This window comes from Astyanax mexicanus, chromosome 2 (genome assembly GCF_023375975.1).
Source record: "Astyanax mexicanus isolate ESR-SI-001 chromosome 2, AstMex3_surface, whole genome shotgun sequence".
In the NCBI taxonomy this organism is placed as follows: Eukaryota; Metazoa; Chordata; class Actinopteri; order Characiformes; family Acestrorhamphidae; genus Astyanax; species Astyanax mexicanus.
This window is the reverse complement of record NC_064409.1, coordinates 1,630,001-1,652,767: the sequence shown is the minus strand read 5'-3', so window position 1 is coordinate 1,652,767 and position 22,767 is coordinate 1,630,001. Positions and strand designations below refer to the sequence as shown.

Here is a 22,767-nt window from a genome sequence, read left to right as displayed (position 1 = left end):
AGGGTCATCGTCCTGCTGCATGACCCACCTTCTTTTGAGATTAAGTTCATGAACAGATATCTCAAACTGAACAGATTTTCCTTTAGAATTCATTGTTCCATCAATTATGACAAGCCATCCTGATCCAGATGCAGCAAAACAGTCCCACACCATGAAACTACCAACATCATGTTTCACAGATGGAATAATGTTCTTATGCTGGAATGCAGTGTTTTAATTTATCCAACTATAACGCTTTTTATTTAGGCCAAAAAATGTTTTTTTTGGTCTTTCAGTAGCCTTCTGGCTTGTCTACTTGATCTTTAGCAAAAGCTTTATCTGGTTTGATGGCTTGTGATCATCCATCTTTCTTTTGCCCATCAATTTTAAGTAGTCTCTTAATTTATATTGTATATATATTTTTTGTTAATGACTCATATCACTCATATGTACGCCTCAATGTACTGGATGTAAATATGCCATGTAACATAATTTTCAATATAATGAATAAAATAAATAAGGTAGGTTTGCAATAGAGGTTTAACTTCAAACTCAGCCCATCCCAAAAATAGTCTCAAAATTGGCCAAAAATGATGAAAAAGTACGCTCGCCATGAGACAAAAACGCAGGACAGAGATCTGTGAAGACTCACTTTGAGGCCCTTGGCTCTGTTGATGGCCCTCAGGGGTCTGAGGACTCTGAGAACTCTCAAAATCTTCACTACATTAATGGCACTCGACCTGCAGAGCAGAGAACAGAGGATCAGTTTCACACAGTGGAATACCGTATTTTTCGGACTATAAGGCGCACCGTATTATAAGACGCACTATCAAAGAACGCCTATTTTCTGGTATTTTTCCATACATAGGGCGCATCGCATTATAAGGCGCGTTAAGTGACACTAGAAAGGGTGCCTATATCAAAGTGAACAGGGGTGGCGCCATGGGGGGGGGGGGGGTGGTTGTGTCTTGCCGGTGGAGCGTCTCAGTATACAAATCTAGCTCTTTCAAAGTCAAACGAGTGCTGGATATTAATCTACACAGATTCCTCTCCTGAAAACTGTTTATTTGGGTGAGTAACGTGCTTCAGTTTATTTACAGTAAGCTTAGATTTCCAGATGTCCACTAAGGCTTGCTGCACCCAGCGTTAGCATAGCTATCCGCTAGCACGCTAGCTAGTCCCCTAAACTAGTAAAGTTAACCCAAACTTAAACGACAGCGTTACACTGAGTAATCCTGCGTGTTCTGGTAAGACAGTGAGATATTAGCTAGCGATTCGTCCCCCGTAGCTTGTTTTAACACGGTAAACAAGCAGATTACAGGCTGATAAAACTCACCTCTGAGAGAGTTAGCGCTTAGCATCTAGCTAATGCTAGCCAGGCAAAGCAGCACAGACTTACAGGCTGATAACTCACCTCTGAACGGTGAACGCTTAGCGATTAGCATCTAACTCTAATAATACTGCTCCAGCAGTATTAAAAGTACTAAATTTAGAAAATACTGATCTCTGAACAGTGAAAAAGCTAGCTAGCTTAGCGGTTAGCATCTAGCTAATGCTATTGCTGCTCCAGCCACGGAGCTGCACGGCTCTGCACGGAGTGTGTGTTTACTTTAGATAATTTAGATAATACTGATCTCTGAACAGTGAATAAGCTAGCTAATGCTATTTGCTGCTCCAGCCTCGGAGCTGCACGGCTCTGGACTCTGTATAGCACTGAAACTCTCTATAACGCTGCACCGAGTGTGTGTTTACTGCTCCTTACAACCTGACGGGTAAAATCCATACAAAAGGCGCACCGTATTATAAGACGCACTGTCAATTTTTGTGAAAATTAAAAGTTTTTAAGTGCGCCTTATAGTCCGAAAAATACGGTATATATATTTACTCTGAAATACACTTTACTGATCCCTGAAACAGCAATGAAACACATCCACCGCCCCACAATTAAACCTCTCCGTCATACACTCACACACTCTGTTTTTGCTTTCAGTTCCTCTTTCAGGTGTTATAACACAGTAATTATATCAGACAGACACATGCCCTGATCTCTTTTACTCCAGAAGACATACGGCTGCTCAAAAATATCATCATTTAAAATCACGTAAAAGGAAGCAGAATTGTAGCAGAATTTTCCTGGAACTTTTTTTTTTTTTTTACTTATTTTTGAATGTATAGACTTTAAATATATTCATTTTCAAAAATGTTTAGACTAGAGTGTATATGAGTTATAATAAAGCATAAGAATATTGATGATTTGAGTTCATTACATGAATTATTAAATATTACTTTGATAAAATACATGGAGAAACAGCATCAGGCGGAGTTATTTATTTTTCTTGATAATCAATAATCACACCTCTAGGATACATGTAGATTAACCTATACCTTTCAGTATTGTAATCATCAGGACACACACAAAAAAACTACAGTATATACAAAAATGTAAACCTTTTAGTCTAAATATATATAAATATGTTTTGTGCAAGTAAAATAAAGCTATATTAAGTAGTCCGCACACCATACCTAGCTTTAGTTTGAGTAAAGCAGGTAGTTTCACACTGTTTTTTCTGTGGGACACTTTTGAGTCTTTATTTTCTGATATTATTTGGTTACTGATGAAACATCATATAAATCTGTTTGAAGCACTAAAGGTAAATAATATTAATTGGGGAAGGAGATTTTTCACTTTTTTAGGTGTTTCTCTCAATGGGTTTCTTGTAGATTTAACTTTACCGCACTGGGATGTGATCACTATTTTTAGAAAGAGTAAGCTCCGCCCTTTCTAACCATATATGGATTATGTTTATGTGTGAAGGGATTCCTGAGTAATTAAGCTGAGAACACAAGGTGAGATTTTGGATGTAAAATCCGTCTGTAGGGTTCTAAGGGTTAAAACTCCAGCAGGTTAAACAGGCCTGGTCTTTACTCACTGAATCCCTGAGGAGATGAGAGAGACACTGACCACCACCAGATCCAGAATATTAAAGTAGTTACGACAGAAAGAACCCTTATGGAGGAACGCTCCATACGCTGTCATCTGCACAGAAACCAGACAGAGAAGAAGAGAGAAGACAAGATAAAAGACAGAGGAAGGATGAGAAGGTTGTAAAACGTTTTATAAAGCTGTATGGAAACAGTAAGCACGAGAAAAAAAAGTATATCAAAAACAGTATATCAAAAATAATAGAAATCAAAGTCATGGAAAGTAGATATAAAAACACAAAGGCCGACGCGTTGCGGCCATCTTGGCCTTTTTCAGGGCATGAAACATGAAATTGAAGGCAATAAATAAAATGGGACCCTTAAGTATAAAGTGGGTGGAGTCACCATCACATGTCTATAGTCACATGATTATCGGTAAAAAAACCAAAAAGATTGAAAAAAAATTTTTAGTTTTCTTTTTTATTTTCTTTTTATATTTTTTTTATACTTTTAATTTTAATTTTAATAACAATTTATTTTTTTATTTTTTTCTCTCAATCAAATCATCATGTGACCATAGACATGTGAAGGTGACTCCACCCACTTTATACTGAAGACTACCATTTTATGCTTTGCTTCTATTTCATGTTTCCTTACAGAGTGTCTTTTTGATATTTTGATATTTATTTTTTTTAATTTGTTGAAAAGTAGCATTATTTATTATACGTTTGATTATTCTTCATCATATGTCATTTAAATGTTTAGAGTCTTTAGTTGCCAATGAATGAAGAGTTTTTCCCTCTAATATAAAAGTTACATTTTGTCGCTGTCCAATAAAAAACAAGTATTTCTAATTTTGTCGATTTTCAGTTTACTACATAATTCAAACACACAAACTGTCCCTTACATTGTGTGAAAATTTTTGATGAATGGTACAACATAACTTTTCAAAATTCAAAATTCAAAATTCAGAATTACCTGAAATAAACTCTTTTTACATTAAAAAGTTTTGTCTTATGAAGCATTATGTAAGTGTAAGATTACTTTGCTTATCTTCTTGCCTAATTTTAAGTAATTCATAATAAAAATAAGCACAAAAACTCAACAGTCAAGTTATTTGGTTTGGTTGAAGTTTTTCTTTTCTAATTTTAGACGTATTAATTTAGCTGATTTTAAGAAATCTTACTAAGAAAAATGTGTCTTTCATTGCACAGCGATGATATAGATGTAGTTTTTTTTACTTGTTTACTCAGGGCATCCCAAAATGTATTGTGTTTTACAGTTTTACAACAAAACATTTACTGTTAAAATGCAGGAATTGGTTAAAGAGTACGGTATATCTTGATTAGGAAATATATTTTACCTTTAATATGATCTCTATGGTGAAGAGACCTGTAAACACGTGATCTGCATAGCCTAGAATCTGCACCAGACAAAAACAGATTAGCATAAATCAATAATACATAATACAACTTCACCATATATGTTTGCAAGTGTGTGTGTGTGTGTGTGTGTGTGTAAACCTGGTTTCTGAATGAGTCGCTCTTCACTGGGTCCTCTGCAGCCAGAGAGATGCTGCTCAGCAGGATGAAGAAGAGGATGAGGTTGGTGAAGATGTTGTGATTGACAATCTTATGACACAAAACCCGAAACCTGTGAAATAAAGAGGAAAACAGACCTGTAAAATATTCTTATTTAATGTTTTTATCAATTTATTGTTTTTCCTACATAGTAAATGAATAGTGAAGTGATCCAGACTATGAAGGAACACATACGGATTAAGTATTTAGATGCTTTTATAAGATAAGATAAGATAAGATAAGATAAGATCAGGAAAAAAATATGAACAAATAATGATAAATCTATATATACAAAAATACAGTATAGGATATATAATACAGGAAATATATAAAAGATACTTAAAAAATTATATATAGTAAAGAAATCTATTTAAATAGGGTTAAGCTGTTAACTTGTAGTTTCTGAGACTGGAAACTACTATTATCCTGGAACTTATTATCCTGTACAACAGAGGAACTCTCGCTCTTCCTTTCTTAGGGCGATCCTGATGAGTGCCAGTTTCACCATCATAAACTTTTTGATGATCTTTGTGATAACTGCACTTGAGGATACTTTCTTAAAAAAAGTTCTTAAAAGTCCTTCATTTCTTTGGTTTTACTATGGGTAAATGATCTACTGAGCTCTGAGTTTCCTCTTCTGAAGTCCCCGTTGCTCCACCAGCCGCTCGCGTTCAGTAAAACTGAGCCGGATCCTCTTTTAGAGGCTGTACGTGTGACGTAAGTACGTAAATACGCGTGACGTGGCCAGTATTTAAGAAAATTATTCACCCCCCCCCCATTGTAATTACTAGATTTAGTTTTTTAGTACTTTTATTACTTCATGCAAAACGTACATAATACTCAGTATATCTGTAATGCTCACCATGAGCAATATCCATCTCACTACATGTACTGTGATCCCTTTATCACCGGTACTGGTCACACTCTACCATAATCATATCTCTATGCACTAGATGTATATATATATATATATATATTTCCTTTACTATATATATATATATATATATATATATATATATATATATATATATATTTGTTTTAGTATCTTTATATATGTCCTGTTATTTGTTTTTGTATACATAGTTTTTATTATTATTATTTGTTTATATGTTTTCCTGACCTGTTTCTTTGTCCTTTTCTCTGTTCTGCTGTAACATTGTAAATTTCCACATTGTGGGATTAATAAAGGATTATCTTATCTTATCTTATCGTATCTTATCTTTATTATTAAAATGTATGAATATTTCGCTCTTTGCACAAAAAAAACCATCAAACCAGAACCATTTAAACAGGTGTTTTCACAAAAATCAACACAAAATTCCACTTTTAGTGACAAATGCAAACCCCTTCATTAAAAGCTTCATGATGCACAGCCAGACAGCAGATTCTGCAGAGCTCCTGAAGAACCCTGATCCGTTTCTCATGGGGTTTTAGGTGTTTCTTACTTGTTGGTGTGGCTGAAGATGAAGAAGGCTCTGGCCTCAGGCATGGGCACAGCTTTCTCCTTCAGCTGGATGTCTGAAAGTGGGCGTGGTCTCGGACCCACGGGCATCTCCGGCTCTTCATCATCCTCCTCCCCTAAAGTGTGAGACAGCGAGCAGACAGACGATACAGACGAGAGGAAATTAAAGAGAAGGAAACTAAACGCTTGGATTTGAGCTAAATACACCCAAATTCAGCTTAAATTTGAAAACGGCTGAAAAACGTGGGAGGGGCATTGGTGTAGGAATATGTGGATTTGCCCCTCCCACAAAAATTATAATTATAATAATAATAATAATAATAATGATAATAATAACCAAGTTTGTTATATTATTTTAAATATTAGGTGATAACTGATCAGTTTTTGGCATATATGTATATAAATCAGACATTTTACACATTATTTTTTCTAATAACAAATGTAAATGTAATGTGAAGTAACATGTTTAGGTTGTAAAAATAATAATAGGTAATAATAAACAGAAATACAGAAAAAATGTATTTAGCTTTTTTTGTGATTAGCTGTAATTCCGCAAATGTTGTTCTAAATCACTAGAGGGTGGGCTTTGATTCATTTTATCTAAACAAATGTCAAACCCACTCCTACGCGTTTGGGAGGGGCACTGGGTGATGTATGGGTTTAGAGGTGGGGCTGAACGAAGAAATGCAGAGGCTTAAATGACTGCAATAAATGAGTTTTTAACGGTTAGGAAATGTAAATGTACACATTTTAAGCAGGACTGCTTTGTTTCATTATTTAAAACAAACACATTTCAGCTATTAAGGTAAAAAAAATATGGTTTAGGGTTTATTAACTCTTTAGAAGAGACTTGGTAAAGAAAAAAAACGTCTCATTACTCATTAACTTGTAAAATGTTGTAAAATATGTTAAACCAACAGAACAATCTAAAGAAAAACAGCATTTACCCAAAAGACCCTTAAAATCTGTGTAAAGTTCCTTACAGCAATTTATCTGTCATTATTATGTGAAACATACAAAACATCCTGAGAGCATCACTACGGCACAGTGTGTAGGAGAAGCAGGAAATAAAAACTAAACTAGCTCCTTTTTAAAAGTGTATTTTTGCTTCTAAAGCTCTGTTCCAACTATTTAACAATGCAAACACTTTAATTAAATGTTTTACATTAAATAGAACTAGTTCTAAAGCGATTTCTAGAACAAACTGTTAAAATACAAGTTATAAAATTGTAATAATTTTTGTTACATCATGATTTTTATCTTAAAATATAAATAGCCATGTTACTACAATAAGAAAAAATACAAAAATGAGCTGCTCACTAAATTTATCTTATTAATTTTTTAATTTGGTATCAATATTGGGTCTGAAATGGGTCTGGGATCTTATGGGTTAAAACTACTATAGATCATCAACTTTTCTGCATTCTATTATTTAATTCTGTGTATATTAATTCTAGGTGTACAGTCTAGTGCTTTTTGACCTTCTCTGAAAAAAAAAGACTTTCATTTTAGTGATTACCAAAATCTTTTATCATAATTTTACCATAAAACAATAAACTTTACCATTAAAACATAAAATGTACATGTTTTAAATCAAACTTAACAAATAATATTCAGATTTATCTTTTTAAAAAGGAGGTTTTTTGCACGCTTTCTTTGTTGTCATTTAATTTAATTTACCTGGGAAATCATTCACTGGATATGGATTCTTCTCCTCATTCTCATCACCAGTGTAGTCATCAATGTTAATCTGAAAATCACACAAAAAATACACAAATAATGTCAAAAATAAATATAGAATGAAAAAAATAAAGAACGTTTTATGCAGTAAGACGTGTTTGTGCAAAACTGTAAAATGTTGAGGTTATTAAAATGGCAAAACATCATCATCAGTGATCAGTCAATGTTTTTCTCTGCTGTTAAACATGGTGGTGGATGCTTTTTGACCTATTATGCAACAGATACAGATCGAATCTCACATATAACTGCAAATGACTTAATCTAAAGCTCATATAGACATCATCTACAGCTGATATTCAGATCTGCAGAGTTCTAGTTGATGGGAAATGTGTGTGTTTATATATGAGTGTGACTCTCGCCTTGGTGGTAGTTGGAGTTTCTCCATCTGAGGTGATTGATTTTAGCTCGATCTTCTCCTCTCGTTTCTCCTCCTCTATCGGTGGTTTCTCATTGTCTTGTCGCTTCTCTGGACTCGTCATTCTGTGAGATATAAAACATGGCTGCTATCAGACAGTGACCTTTTCAGAGAGCAGAGTTTGATTTAAAATGATAAATATGATGCTCTTTAATAGTGATTGGAAACAAGCGTAACACTGCAGCCTTCAACAAGATCCAAACGAGTCTTTAGAATTAATTCTAAGAAATAAAAACAGGCTACAATACCTCACAATAATGAGTACTCCCTTCACATTGTTGTAAATATTTTTGTTGCATATTGTTTATACATTTTCATTGACAAAACTGAAGATATGACTCTTTGATACAGTGTTAAGTGGTCAGTGTTTAGCTAAAATATAACAGTGTAAAACTCAAATAACACAGCCATTATAATTACCGTATTTTTTGCACTATAAGGTGCACCTAAAATATTTTAATTTTCCCCAAAATCGTCAGTATTATCAGAGTGTAGCCTAGCAGCATTAGCTGCTAAATGCAGTGCTAGCTCTTTCACCGTTCAAAGGCGAATATATCAGACTGTATATGGCATTTACTGTGTTAAAACAAGCTACGTGAGACTGTAGGAACACTCAGGGTTCCTTAATGTAGTGCTGTCGGGCGGCATTTGTGGTTAGCCGCTAATGCTAATGCTCCAGCCTCATTGGACCATACTGAAGACATAAAACTTTGATACAGTGTAAAGTAGTCAGTGTGCAGCCAAAATATAACAGTGTAAATTAGCAAAGCCATTAAATAACTCAAAAAACACAGGTTCCTTAAATCCTTAAATTTTCCCAAAAATCGACAGTGCATCTTATAATCCGGTGCTCCTTATGTATAAATTCTACCAGTCAGGTATTAAGAAGCAGTAAAGCCACTCTGCTGAGTTACAGTACAGAGTTATAAGTGTGAGTTTTCAGAGAAGTTTCTCCAGCACTAAGGCTGGAGCAGCATTAGCATTAGCCGCTAAGCACAGTGCTAGCTCTTTCGCCGTTCAGAGGCGAGTATATCTGCTAACATTGTCCTGGCTTACCAGAACACTCAGGATTGAAATCACTGTTGAGTGGCATTGGTGGTTAGCTGCTAAAGCTAATACTCCAGCCTTAGTGCTGGAGAAATTTGGGAATCTAAGCTTACTGTAATTAAACAGAAGCTCTTTACTCACCTAAATAAACAGTTTTCAGGAGAGAAATCTGTGTAGATTAACATCCAGCACTCGTTTAACTTTAAAAGAAAGTCTTTTTTCATCACAGTTTTCTTTACTTAGCTTAGCTTTACTTAACTTAGTTAGCTACCCCCTGCAGTGAGACCCGGACTAGAAGTTCCTTATATTGTCTGCCTATAATGCAACTTATAATCAAAATTATATAATAGACCAGAAAATAGACGTTTATTGATAGTGCGCCTTATAATATGGTGCGAAAAATACTGTACTAAACATCCCCTCTCACGCTGGACACAAACTTTTTGTTCCTCTACCTTCAAAACTCAGACTTGCAGACTGAGGAACAGTTTCTTTCCCAGAGCTATATTATCCATCACTCCCTCTGCTTACCCAAACTTGTAAGAACTTATTAATTCATTATATCTCTATATATTATTATTATTATTATTATTATCTTATCTTAATTTCTCAATTTCTCTTGATTAAGTGAATAATAGTAAAATAAATATAATTTAAACAAAAATAAAATAGTCTACAACATTCCCACAGCAGTTTTACGCTAAGATTTATTACATATCTAGATTTAGCGCTAGTTTCAGCGCAATTTAAAAGATTATACCGTAATTTCTATAAGATTTTACCATACCTGGCCAGTTTCTTCCTCTCCTTCTCCTCCTCTTCCTCTTTCTGAGCTGATGTTAGACTCTCTGCATCTGCTAAGTTGTCCACAGCGATGGCCAAGAAGACATTCAGGAGGATGTCTGGTCTCAGAGCTCAGGAGCTTTTCTTTTAGATGGATTGTAGACAGAGTATTTAGGTGATCTGATTAAACTGAACTACAACACACACCGTATATTCTTCACACTATATTCTCTAAACGATGCAAAGCTCTTATTTAGCAGCTATGGCTTTGGCAGCATCTCCAGCTACAGCTTCCAGAGGGAATATCCAGATATCCAGAGAAATAAACATTTCAGAAAGACATTTTAATAATAAAACACATGCTCATTCATTGTTTCTTCTGAAATCAATGGTATTAATAAGAGTTTATCCTGCTACACCATTAATATATGGTCAAATATTATTAACCAATTTAGGATTTTCTTGTAACAGGCTTCTTCTTTTTAAAAGTACCAGTACAGGTTGTACAAGTACAAATTAGGATCCACTATAATCACAATTTATAATGTATATTAAACATAGCTCTAATGTGTTATAAATGTTTATAGCTATGATTATAATGCTTTATAAATGCAGTCTAATAGAGATGACATTTATAGAAAGTGTGACCAAAAAGTAAAAAATAAAATACTACTTTTAATAGTTACAGATCTCTCTGTGTTTCTGTGTCTTATTCTAGGATTATAATGAAATTATGACAATACTAAAAAAAACAAATCTACAACTTTTAACTGGAAGTGTATGCATAAACGTATCTCCAGTACTTACAGAAACATTTCTAAACTTTCTCTCTCTTGTGTTTTACGTTTTAATTCCATTCATTTTGTAGAAGCAAAACTGTTGATAATTCTAAATTCTCTTTTTAAGTTAAATTTTTTTCATGCTTTAAAGGATACAGTTTCCACAAATGAAGAGAATGATGAAGTAAATGCACACAAGCATCCCAGGAAACGACGGCCCACCGTAAGCCATGATCCCATCATACATCACTGAGTTCCAGTCCTCACCGGTTAAAATCTAAAATAAAAGCAGACAAGAAATTAACACAATGAAAAAAATGATAAGTAAAAAAATGATTGATTCAGCAAAAATAAATGAAGTAAAGTTTACTAAAAGAAAGGATTGATTCAGTAAAAATAAATGAAGTAAAGTTTACTATAAGAAAGGATTGATTCAGTAAAAATAAATGAAGTAAAGTTTACTAAAAGAAAGGATTGATTCAGTAAAAATAAATGAAGTAAAGTTTACTAAAAGAAAGGATTGATTCAGTAAAAATAAATGAAGTAAAGTTTACTAAAAGAAAGGATTGATTCAGCAAAAATAAATGAAGTAAAGTTTACTATAAGAAAGGATTGATTCAGTAAAAATAAATGAAGTAAAGTTTACTAAAAGAAAGGATTGATTCAGTAAAAATAAATGAAGTAAAGTTTACTAAAAGAAAGGATTGAGTCAGTAAAAATAAATGAAGTAAAGTTTACTAAAAGAAAGGATTGATTCAGTAAAAATAAATGAAGTAAAGTTTACTAAAAGAAAGGATTGATTCAGTAAAAATAAATGATGTAAAGTTTACTAAAAGAAAGGATTGATTCAGTAAAAATAAATGAAGTAAAGTTTACTAAAAGAAAGGATTGAGTCAGTAAAAATAAATGAAGTAAAGTTTACTAAAAGAAAGGATTGAGTCAGTAAAAATAAATGAAGTAAAGTTTACTAAAAGAAAGGATTGATTCAGTAAAAATAAATGAAGTAAAGTTTACTAAAAGAAAGGATTGAGTCAGTAAAAATAAATGAAGTAAAGTTTACTAAAAGAAAGGATTGAGTCAGTAAAAATAAATGAAGTAAAGTTACTAAAAGAAAGGATTGATTCAGTAAAAATAAATGAAGTAAAGTTTACTAAAAGAAAGGTTTGATTCAGTAAAAATAAATGAAGTAAAGTTTAATAAAAGAAAGGATTGATTCAGTAAAAATAAATGAAGTAAAGTTTACTAAAAGAAAGGATTGATTCAGTAAAATAAATGAAGTAAAGTTTACTAAAAGAAAGGATTGATTCAGTAAAAATAAATGAAGTAAAGTTTACTAAAAGAAAGGATTGATTCAGTAAAAATAAATGAAGTAAAGTTTACTAAAAGAAAGGATTGACTGAAGTTCAGTTCGCTTATTTACTCTGTGTAACATTTAAGTCTTGAAACCGAGTTGAAGTTACTTAAATTGATCTGAAATTAAATTTACTTAAAAAAAAACAAATGCAGAAAGTTGTGAAACTTTTTTAAAGTAAATTTTACTCATCATTTTTCTCAGTGCACAAGGCATAAACAGAAATACGTATAATATGAATAATTTTTCTGTTGAAAAGTATGAAATCAGACCTGAAAGACTGTGAGTAAAGACTGGGGGAAGTTGTCGAAGGTGCTACGACGGGTCTCATCGAAGTTGAACTTCCCACCGAAGAGCTGCATGCCCAGCAAGCTGAAGATGATGATGAAGAGGAAGAGCAGGAGCAGCAGGGAGGCGATGGAGCGGACGGAGTTTAGCAAAGATGCCACCAGGTTGCTGAGAGAATTCCAGTATCTGAGAGACACAACAGAGCAAGTTAGCATGGGATGCTAATGCTAAAGCAGATAAAACATTGGTTCTTTTGATCAAGATGCTAAAAAGTTTTTTTTTTTTTAACCCTAACTGATGCAGTGAGTAGCTTCTTAGTTATTAAAGAACCATGTGGGAAGACTCATAATGTGGTTGTGGAAAGAAATGTTTAATAGTGAAAGTAAGAGCTTTACCACAGGCACAATGCAGGGAAGGGGACTCAAGTGAGAAGAATTTATGCAGTGATACAAATCTTCATCACTAATACAAGATCTTGGGCATAAATTAATGCAGTTTTGTACAGAAATAAATGTTCAGACATTGCAGAAGCTTCTCAGACGGAGGATTATTCACTCTCTTGGTGTTGGGTTGGATAGTGGATAAGAGTTTTTGTGTTTGGTAGTTTTTGATGGTCTCTCTTCTAATAAAGCTTAGATAAAAAAAGGATAAAAAAGTAGTTTATTCTGCAGTATAGCTCACATTTTATTATGTCCCATAGATACTCTGGTATTTAGTTTTAGGTGAATTTTAGGTGATATTCTTTTAAGCAGGCAAGAATTTGACCAGGATTAGCCAGACTGTGAGTCTTAGACAGTGTTGGGTACGTTACTTTAATAAAGTAATTAGTTATAGTTACTCGTTACTTCTCCAAAAAAGTAACTGAGTTACTAACTGAGATACTCCATTATAAAAGTAACTAGTTACCAGTAAAAGTAACTATCATGTTACTTTTGTTATTCGCCCGTAAAAAAAAAAATCAATTATGTATTTACTACTATTATTAAAAAAATTAAAAACGAAAATAAACCGAAAATGTTGACGAAAACTTAATGTAACGAATTAAAACAAAAAATGGAAATTCTTCACACAACCAAAGAAAATTACTAAAACTTGAAATACTGGAAAAAAAAAAACGAAAAAAAAAAAAACGTGTCTGGGGTGAAATTAAACAAACCAAACCACACTCAAAGGAAATATGTATATATAAACAAATCAAAAGAATGGACAAAAAACAACAATCTAATGATTGTTAAAATGGTATTAATATATCAGTTTAACAGCTGGATCAAACAGCTTCACCAAGCAGGAAAAGAGAAACCGGACCAGCTAAAAAGAGCTTAACATCCTTAAATCAGAACTTGGGCTGTCCACGGCAATCACTGAATTGATTAGAGCAGCAAATCTTCACAATTGTGCCTCACTTCACCACGCCAAACCACAGGTAAAGCCACAGGCACAGCGGCCAGAAGGTCACGTTCACCGGAAAGAGGAGGGGTTAACCAGAGCAAAGAGAAGTAAAAAAAATAATAATTAATTGTGCGGCTAAAGTAAGGTGCAGTAACGGGGTGTAATGGGGAAATGGTAACGGTGTTATAGTTACAGTCAGAGTAATTAGTTAGATTACTCCTTACTGAAAAAAGTAACGGCGTTAGTAACACTGTTAATTTCAACGCCATTACTCCCAACACTGGTCTTAGAATCACCAAACTTTAAATAACACTCTGAAAAGTGAGACGTTCCTACTGTCAGGACGTACCTGGTGATTTTAAAGATGCGTAGCAAGCGCACACAGCGCAGCACTGAGATGCCCAGAGGCGACATGATCTTAGTCTCCACCAGAATAGTCTCCAGGATCCCACCGCACACCACAAAGCCATCAAAGCGGTTGAAGAGTGAGACAAAATACGCCTGGAGGCCCAAACTGTACATCTTCAGAAGCATCTCGCCGGTGAAGAGAGCCAGCAGGACCTTGTTGGCGATATCTGTAAAAATAAGAGTCGAGGACATGCTGAGATCCTACAAGAATTACAGATTACACAGATAAATGCTTTAAAAAGATATGACAAGATCAGATATAGAAAGAAATATTCTAAATTTCCGCAGGATCTAACCTACACAACAAAGATTCCAATTCCCAGCATGTACTCACACTGGACTTCGTGTATGACTGTTCCCACTCTCCCAGTTACTGATTGTTTACACCTGGTATACCTAGTATTGAATGGTTATCTAGTTATTTAAGTCTTCTACTACACGTTTTCTTTATTTTTTGCTTTTATTAACAACTTGCTTTTGTTTCTGACCACCGATTTTTGCCTTGCCCTTTCGATTTTTCTCTGCTGAATTTTCTGTGTTTGACCCTGTTTTGCCTGACTATGCTCTGGTATGCTGTTTATATTTGCTGCCATATTTGCTGTTATTGACCCTGCCTGTCCCTTTCTACTCCTGTAAGCCTAGCCTCTTTATTATTACTATTACTATTATTACTATTATTACTGTTTGTTTGGTATCTTCGTGTTTTTGGCCTACGTGACACTAACAATCACCACTGTTAAGTAATAATGAATAAATAATGAATAAAGAATCGGTGTGTATTTGTTAACAGCCTGTATTTGATTTCTGTCCTCTAAGAAGATAAGACAAATAAATAAAGATGAAAACTTTTTTCTTACAGTATTCTACACAGGGTTCATACACGTTTTAACCAATACATTTCCATGATTTTTACATGACTTTTTTATGCCTTCAAAGCAAATGCATATGATTCTCAAAAAAAATCATGGCAGTTATGGAAAATAAAACCAAAGATTACATAAAACATGAATTGATTTGATTATAGTAGGTCTAAAATGAATCTGATAGAAATGTTGACACACAATCTTTAATAATAAAATGTGTGTCAGATCCTGATAGCTTCGTTTTATAGGGATAAATTACTGAACTAATGATTTTCTCCATTGATAAACTGAAACACTAAAATTTTTAGACCAAACTTTTATGACTTTTCCAAAACTTTTTGGGTATTTTTATATTTCCAAAACTTATCCAGGCCTCGAAATGGCAATTTTTTAAATTCAATGTCTTTTCCAAGTTTTTATGACCGTAATGAATAGCGTTTTTTTTTTTTAGTTTTTTGTGTTGGTGATTACCTTGCACGTCGGTGAGCCACTGTGGTTGTTGATGGTGCTCAGAGGCGATGGTGAGGGTGTTCAGAAACACTAAAAAAATCACCAGCCAGTAAAACACGTTCGACTTGACTGCGGCTCGACATTTCCGCCGGCAGAGACGATTCCAGCGGCGTGAATAGCGACTAGAGAGAGAGATAGAGAATAGCGATAAAGAGAAAGAAAAGAGAGAAAAGGAGAAAGAGAGAGAGATTAAAAGGGAGTGTATATTAATTTTCTTGTAGATTATCACTGTTAGCATTAGCATTTAGCACTTTTAGCAATGATCTGAGAGAAATAAAGATCATTCAGAGCTAATTGGGACTTTAGTAAATTTTGTTAAAGTCGCGTTTTTACTCGTGCGCACAGTAAAACCTCGCTTTTATTGTTTTACGACTCTTAGAAAATACTTTATTAAGTGTTGCATTGTGTAAATAAGTGTTTTGTGGCACAACAGAAAGAGCACAACATACAGAATGATGTACAGTACGCACGTAAAACAAACACACATATATGAAGAACTCTGAGGAGGGCATCAGGCGGCAAAACCATGCCTTCAGACAGTGAGAACATGTACTAACCTGAATTTGGATTTGGAGATCCTATTTCTGGAACGAAAAACAGAATGGATTATACAAACAGAACAAGGACATGACATCATGGAGGACATTGTCTCCAAGGAGAGAGAGAGAGAGGGACGGAGGGTGCAGTCAGCAGCTCCTAGTTTAACATATATATTTAATATATATGTATATAGATGGTTCATCTATATACCCACACCTAAATCTGTAATAGAATCAAATATAATCAAATATATATTATGATCATTTATTTGCTTATGTGGAAAAAACTCAGAGCTGAGGAAGCAGCTGAATAGCACCCACAGAGAAGCACAAGAGAGAAAAGAGAGAAAAAGAGAGAGAATAGAGAGAGAGAAATAAAGAGAGAGAGAAAAAGTGACAGAAACAGCAATGAAACTCAAGAAATAACAAAAAAAACAAGTGTGTAACAAACCACAACAGTCTCATCACGATCAAAGGGATGATTTGTAGGAAGAAGAGAAAAGAGAGAAAATAAAAAAGAGAGAAAGAAAGAGAGAAAGACTTTCTGTTGTTCATCTTCTTTGCAAAAGATGCTCTTTATATCATATATTTCTGCTGAAATATATATATACAGTATAGACAAACCTCCCTCACCTGTTTCTGGGGTACATCTTAACATGGGGTAAAGTGTAACTAATATAAAATATAATATAAAATAATATAATATATATAATAATATATATATAATATAATATATATAATATAAAATGTAAAATGTATTTAAAACTTAACATAACTTAACAAAGTAACATATAAAGCCTGTTTTTTGCAATCTATAGCGATCAGCTTGATTTAGAGTGTGGCAGTGTGTTAATTGCTATCGTAACATCGGGAAAAGTACACCTTGCTCAGCTAGAAACGCGCAAAGACGTAATTCTAATTCTAATACTAATTAACTAATCATGGGTGTGTAAAGGGCGGGTTTTGGACTACAGAGGCTACTGTATGTCGGACATGAGTGGCTAAATCCGAACACGTGACCCAGGTAGATGCATTCTGGGTAATGCAGTGCTGAAGTGGAATTTGTCCATTGGCTATAAGTGTAAAATGTGCTTACTGGACTACAACCAGACAAACCTTTTCAGGAAAAAAGGAGCAGTGAAGCCACTCTGCTGAAGTACAGCGTTATACAGGAGTTTCAGCAAAGTTTCTCCAGCACTAATGCTGGAGCAGTATTAGCATTACCCACTAAGCGCTAGCTCTTTCGCCGTTCAGAGATGAGTATTTTCCTTTGACCTCCTTTAGGCCCTATCTAAATATATTAGGCCCTATCTAAATATGCGTCTGCCAAATGTAATGTGATGTAATGTAATGTAATATTATCGGCCTGTAGCCTGCTGCTAAACTCCAATAGCACTGCTGGAGCAGCATTAGCATGCTAAGCACTAACCATGCTAAGCACTAGTTAGCTCTTTCACACCTCGCCCATCAGTGTAGATATACTGTATTCAGAGACACTGTTGCTATTTAAACGATGCAGGAGGAAGGCGTGTTTATAGGCTATGGGCAGGGTGTGAGATAGCAATGAGCATCCTAAGGGTCCCTTAAGTTCACTTAAACACACATTTGGACAAACATATTTAAAGAAAGCAAAGGTATTATTGCCAGCCAGAATAAAGTACAGTGTCCTTTCTTAACTTTCTTAAAGTAAACAGTAAGATAAATCCATGTTATCTCAGATATGTTTGTGGGAAATTACATGTTTACAATGGGAAATACTAGAAAACTAAAGTACTATATATATAATAATAAATTGTGCATTTAATAAAACAAATTCCCCCATTCTACTTTCATTGGTTTCGTTTTTTTTTTTTTTTTTTTAGATAAACAGTAGATAAAATGCTTATAGTTGTATTGGTATTTTTTCATTCTCATTCATATTAACACCACTATAAATCTTTATATCCATTTTATAAATCATTTATTAAAGATTTTAATTTAAACCACACTGAATTGTGCTGCTTATTTGATCATATCTGAATCTGAAACGAATTTTAAAATGTTCTAAAATTTAAAGAACATAAACATGAAATAGAAAATAACTCAAAATAGGTGCAGAAGAGAAGAGATAAAGATAAAGAGAGATAAATAGAGATAAAGAGAGATAGAGGGATGGGGTTATTGGTGCAGTTGGTGCAAAACGTCTAACTTGGGTCTAGGTCTCTAGTGCTATCGTATTAATCATATAGTAATATTTTTGTGCTTAAGTACTAAAAGTAGTTTAATGTACTATTTTTATTACAGTATGTACATTTAATATATGTATAGTCTAAACTAATAAAATCTACAATATTTACCGTTCAAGGTAAAGCATTGCCATCAATTATGAATTATTAATTGTTATAATGACATCAGTTCCTGTAAAAATGTACGCTGGTTTGAATAATTAAATTAAGAATTAAATATGAATTAAACTGAATATTGAAAAGGAAAATGTTCTAAAATTTAAAGAACATAAACATGAAATAGAAAATACCTCAACAGTAGGTGAAAAAGAGAAGAGAGAGATATAAAGAGAGATAAAGAAAGAGATAAAAAGAGAGAGAGATAAGGGTTATTGGTGCAGTATCAGGACTTACGCTAGACGAGTACAGCAGGTTTCTCCCTCCATATCTCCAGCAGGAGCGTTATCAGTGTTCACTGACTCGTTCTCACTGGCTGGAATACTCACTGTGTGCGAGAGAGAGAAAATGAGAAATGAGAAAAAGATTCACCATCATCAACTCATCCCTTCTTCTCTTCTTCACCTGTCCTTACCTAATCTCTATTGATGATATACAGGGGTTGGACAATAAAACTGAAACACCTGTCATCATTTTAGTGTGGGATTTTAGGTTTCATGTCTAAATTGGAGCAGCCCGGTGTTCAATCTTCATTAATTGCACATTGCACCAGTAAGAGCAGAGTGTGAAGGTTCAATTAGCAGGGTAAGAGCACAGTTCTGCTCTAAATATTGCAATGCACACAACATTATGGGAGACATACCAGAGTTCTAAAGAGGACAAATTGTTGGTGCACGTCTTGCTGGAGCATCTGTGACCAAGACAGCAAGTCTTTGTGATGCATCAAGAGCCACGGTATCCAGGGTAATGTCAGCATACCACCAAGAAGGACCAACCACATCCAACAGGATTAACTGTGGACGCTGTAAGAGGAAGCTGTCTGAAAGGGATGTTCGGGTGCTAACCCGGATTGTATCCAAACAACATAAAACCACGGCTGATCAAATCACGCAGAATTCAATGTGCACCTCAACTCTCCTGTTTCCACCAGAACTGTCCGTCACCACAATCAATTACTGTGAAATAAAACCAGGTGTTTCAGCTTCATTCTCCAACCCCTGTAGATCTTTACCCTCATGTTATGTTCATTTATCAGGAACAGCAATGCAGTTTCTGGGTCAATTTCTACTATAAAATCTATATAGAAAATAAATCCAATTAACTAAAATAATTCTGTTTTATAAACCACCCCTAAACAGTAAAAACATGATTAAAAAGTCTTCTAAATCACATGAAATTAGTAAAACAAAACAAAAAAATAGCATTACTTGCCATAATGGCTCTAGTACTATTTAATCTAGTACTAGTTCAATTTCACTAATACAGAACCACAACCAGACCTGTGTTCTATCCTTTTCTATATACATATTAAAATATTAGACAATATGAAGCACTGAATAAAGACCTACATAATAAAATGCTATTTATTTAAAAGAGAAAAAACAAGAAATGAAAGAAAAAAATATATTTATATACTTTCAACAGTAATAAGCAACCAAAACAGCCACATTCTTTGCTGAGAATACATATCCCCAAACGTCTTCTCCCTCAGATTTCCTGTAGTTATGATTATATGTAGTAAAATCTGAGCTATTTGATGCTTAGTGTTTATGGTGATGGCGGTGTTCTCAGAATTCAGTGTTTATGTGAGGGAATAACACAACACTTTCCCAGAAAACAGATAAACAGATCAACTTTTAAGCCTAAAGCAACAAAAAAGTGAAATACCACCAAAACACTCCTTCTAGAGGCAGATCAGACACTTTTCATTTGTTGTTCAGCCTCTCTGAGTCTATAGTAAAGAAAAAGCTAAACGTGCTAACAACAGACACACTCTGCCATGTTAGCCATGTTAGCATGTTAGCATGTTTGGATGATCTTTCCCTTTGAACATGAACTAAATTGGTAAATCATGTAACATTTTAACTGATTTAAGTTAGCATTAAGCAACAACATTTCACATATTATAAATCAACAAAAACATTTTACATAGGGTAAATTAGCAAACAAAAAAAAAACATTCTACATGGGCTAAGTTAGCAAATTGCAACATTTCACCTGACCTAACCTAGTATAAAGCAACACTGTACCTGTGCTAATTTGGAATAAAGCAACATTTTCCCTAGGATAAGTTAGCAATTAGCCACATTCTGATAGTGAGCTACATTTCACCTGGGCTAAGTTAGCTAATAGCAACATTTCACCTGGGCTAAATTGGAATAAAGCAACATTTTACCCATGGTAAGTTACCAAATAGCAACATTTCATCTAGTATAAAGCAACACGGTAACTAAGCTGGAATAAAGCAACATTTCACCTGGGCTAAGTTAGGAAATAGCAACATTAGATCTGTAAAAAAACAACATTTTACCAGGGATAAGTTTGAATAAAGCCATTTTTTTTTACCCAGGCTAAGTTAGCAAATAGCAACTTTTCACCTGGGTTAAGTTAAAAAACAACAATAACATTTACATAGACTAAAACAGCAAAGAAACTATATTTTACTTGGGCTAAATTGAAATAAAGCCACATTTTAATGAGCTAAATTTACAAAAACAGCATTTATTATTAAAACAAACCAGTGAAGAGATAAAACGTGTAAAACCCATTGAAGTAAAAGAGAAAGTAAAGAGTCAGGAATAAAACTGGATCATTAAATATCATCAGCAGGAGAATAAATAAGAACCGGTCAGGCAGTCAGGAGCATGCAGGCGGGGAGGACTCTCGCTCTGTACATGCTTTACTGCTGTATAAAGCAGAGCAGAGCAACGGCACTGTAACACATGCTGCATTCACACATTCAATCTTTAATATTTAATACCTAATCTTTACTATTTAATCTTTAATCCTCAGCTTGTTTCATCTTTATTTGCAGATACACTGATACCTTGTTAATCAGAAATCTATATTGACAAAGTAGAACTACTTTATTACTGTATTTAAGTACTAAAATGCTGTATATGTATCTACTGGAGTATTTAAATTTCATTTCACTACATATTTTGTATGATTTTCACACTTTTACTCGGGTACATTCTTTATGTGCAGCATTGTTACTTGTTACAATTATGATAATGTTAGGAATTATTCTAAACCCGAGTTATTACAGTGTTATAATGACATCAGCTCCAATTAAAAACGTACACTTGTTCGAATCCCGTTTAAGCAGCTTGCAATCAGCTGCCGGAGCCCTGAGAGAGCACACACACACACAGTAGGTCTTGCTCTCTCTCTGGGTGGGTACAGTATATCAGTAGATGGTGCTCTCTCTTTCCCCCTCATCACTCCTAGGGTGATGTGGATTGATCAGCACTAGGCTGCATCTGTGAGCTGATGTATCAGAACCACCGAGTCACTGCGCTTTCCGATGAATGAAAGAGGCGGAGTCTGACTTCACATGTGTTGTGTGTTGGCATATCACTAGTGATAGGGGGAGTCCTAATGAGTGGGTTGGGTAATTGGTCTTGTAAATTAGGGGAAAAATGGATAAAAATTAGGGGAAAAAAGTTAAAAATGCATAGATAACACCAAATCAAAAATGTGTGCGGAATCTGAGCACTAATTTGATTGTTAGATATATAATTATGTAGTAATAAATGCTATTTTTTCCAAATATCACTGTATTTCTCTAAGAGTTCTGAGAAATATCTATCAGTTTGTTTTGTATTTCTCCATGTTAGAACTGCAGGACCGCTTGGGAATAAATATAATCACAGCGTAATCTGAGAGATTAGCGTAATTCAGTCTCATTATCCACACACTGAATTTAACACGCAGTTTTGCTGTAGAATAAGAGCAGCTCTCTCTCCAGCGATCAGAGCCTGAACTAGATCACAGACTATAGTTAGAACAGAGTTTAGTGCAGGACAGAACCATCTGCTTTAATCCACAGCTACCTCAGCTCACACCTGATTGGACAACGTGTAATGCAGTGGACAAGTGGACCAATGAATGAGGTCCTCTTTAGGTCTACTGTAAAAAATCTGTATCCTGTAAAAAGTGGTAAAAAAAGGATTGTAATATTAAATTAATTTACTGTAAAGAAAGATTACAGCAAAGTACTGTAAACTAAGAATAATAATTATATAGAACAATAAAGAATATATAATACTATTAATATTTTCTAGAGTAAGTTTTGGCAAAAAATAAATACATTTTATAAATACAGTCTAATAATACTTTATAATAACCGTATATATTTTAAATGTTAAAGGTGAGGGGATATGGTCATTAAGCCTGTAAAGAATATATAAAAAAAAAACAATAGGAAAGATGCATTTTTTTTGTGTAACTAAGAAATGTTTTATATATATATATATATATATATATATATATATATATATACATATATATGTATATATATATATATATATATATATATAGTGAATGCG

General features: G+C 34.0%; 1 protein-coding gene across 5 annotated transcripts in view; it reads right to left on the bottom strand.

Moving 5' to 3' along the window:
• Positions 1-22,767, bottom strand: part of cacna1c (calcium channel, voltage-dependent, L type, alpha 1C subunit) — a 326,406-nt gene that overhangs the window by 48,496 nt on the left and 255,143 nt on the right. For all 5 annotated transcript variants that reach the window (XM_049473023.1, XM_049473030.1, XM_049473038.1 and 2 more), the window contains 14 exons: positions 18,674-18,764; positions 16,074-16,100; positions 15,478-15,638; positions 14,085-14,310; positions 12,331-12,532; positions 10,864-10,984; positions 9,933-10,047; positions 8,043-8,163; positions 7,624-7,693; positions 5,927-6,059; positions 4,425-4,554; positions 4,265-4,324; positions 2,910-3,016; positions 632-719 (listed from right to left, as the gene is read on the bottom strand). In XM_049473023.1, coding sequence (XP_049328980.1) covers positions 632-719; positions 2,910-3,016; positions 4,265-4,324; positions 4,425-4,554; positions 5,927-6,059; positions 7,624-7,693; positions 8,043-8,163; positions 9,933-10,047; positions 10,864-10,984; positions 12,331-12,532; positions 14,085-14,310; positions 15,478-15,638; positions 16,074-16,100; positions 18,674-18,764 — 1,652 coding nt within the window. The remainder of the gene's footprint in view (positions 1-631; positions 720-2,909; positions 3,017-4,264; positions 4,325-4,424; positions 4,555-5,926; positions 6,060-7,623; positions 7,694-8,042; positions 8,164-9,932; positions 10,048-10,863; positions 10,985-12,330; positions 12,533-14,084; positions 14,311-15,477; positions 15,639-16,073; positions 16,101-18,673; positions 18,765-22,767) is intronic.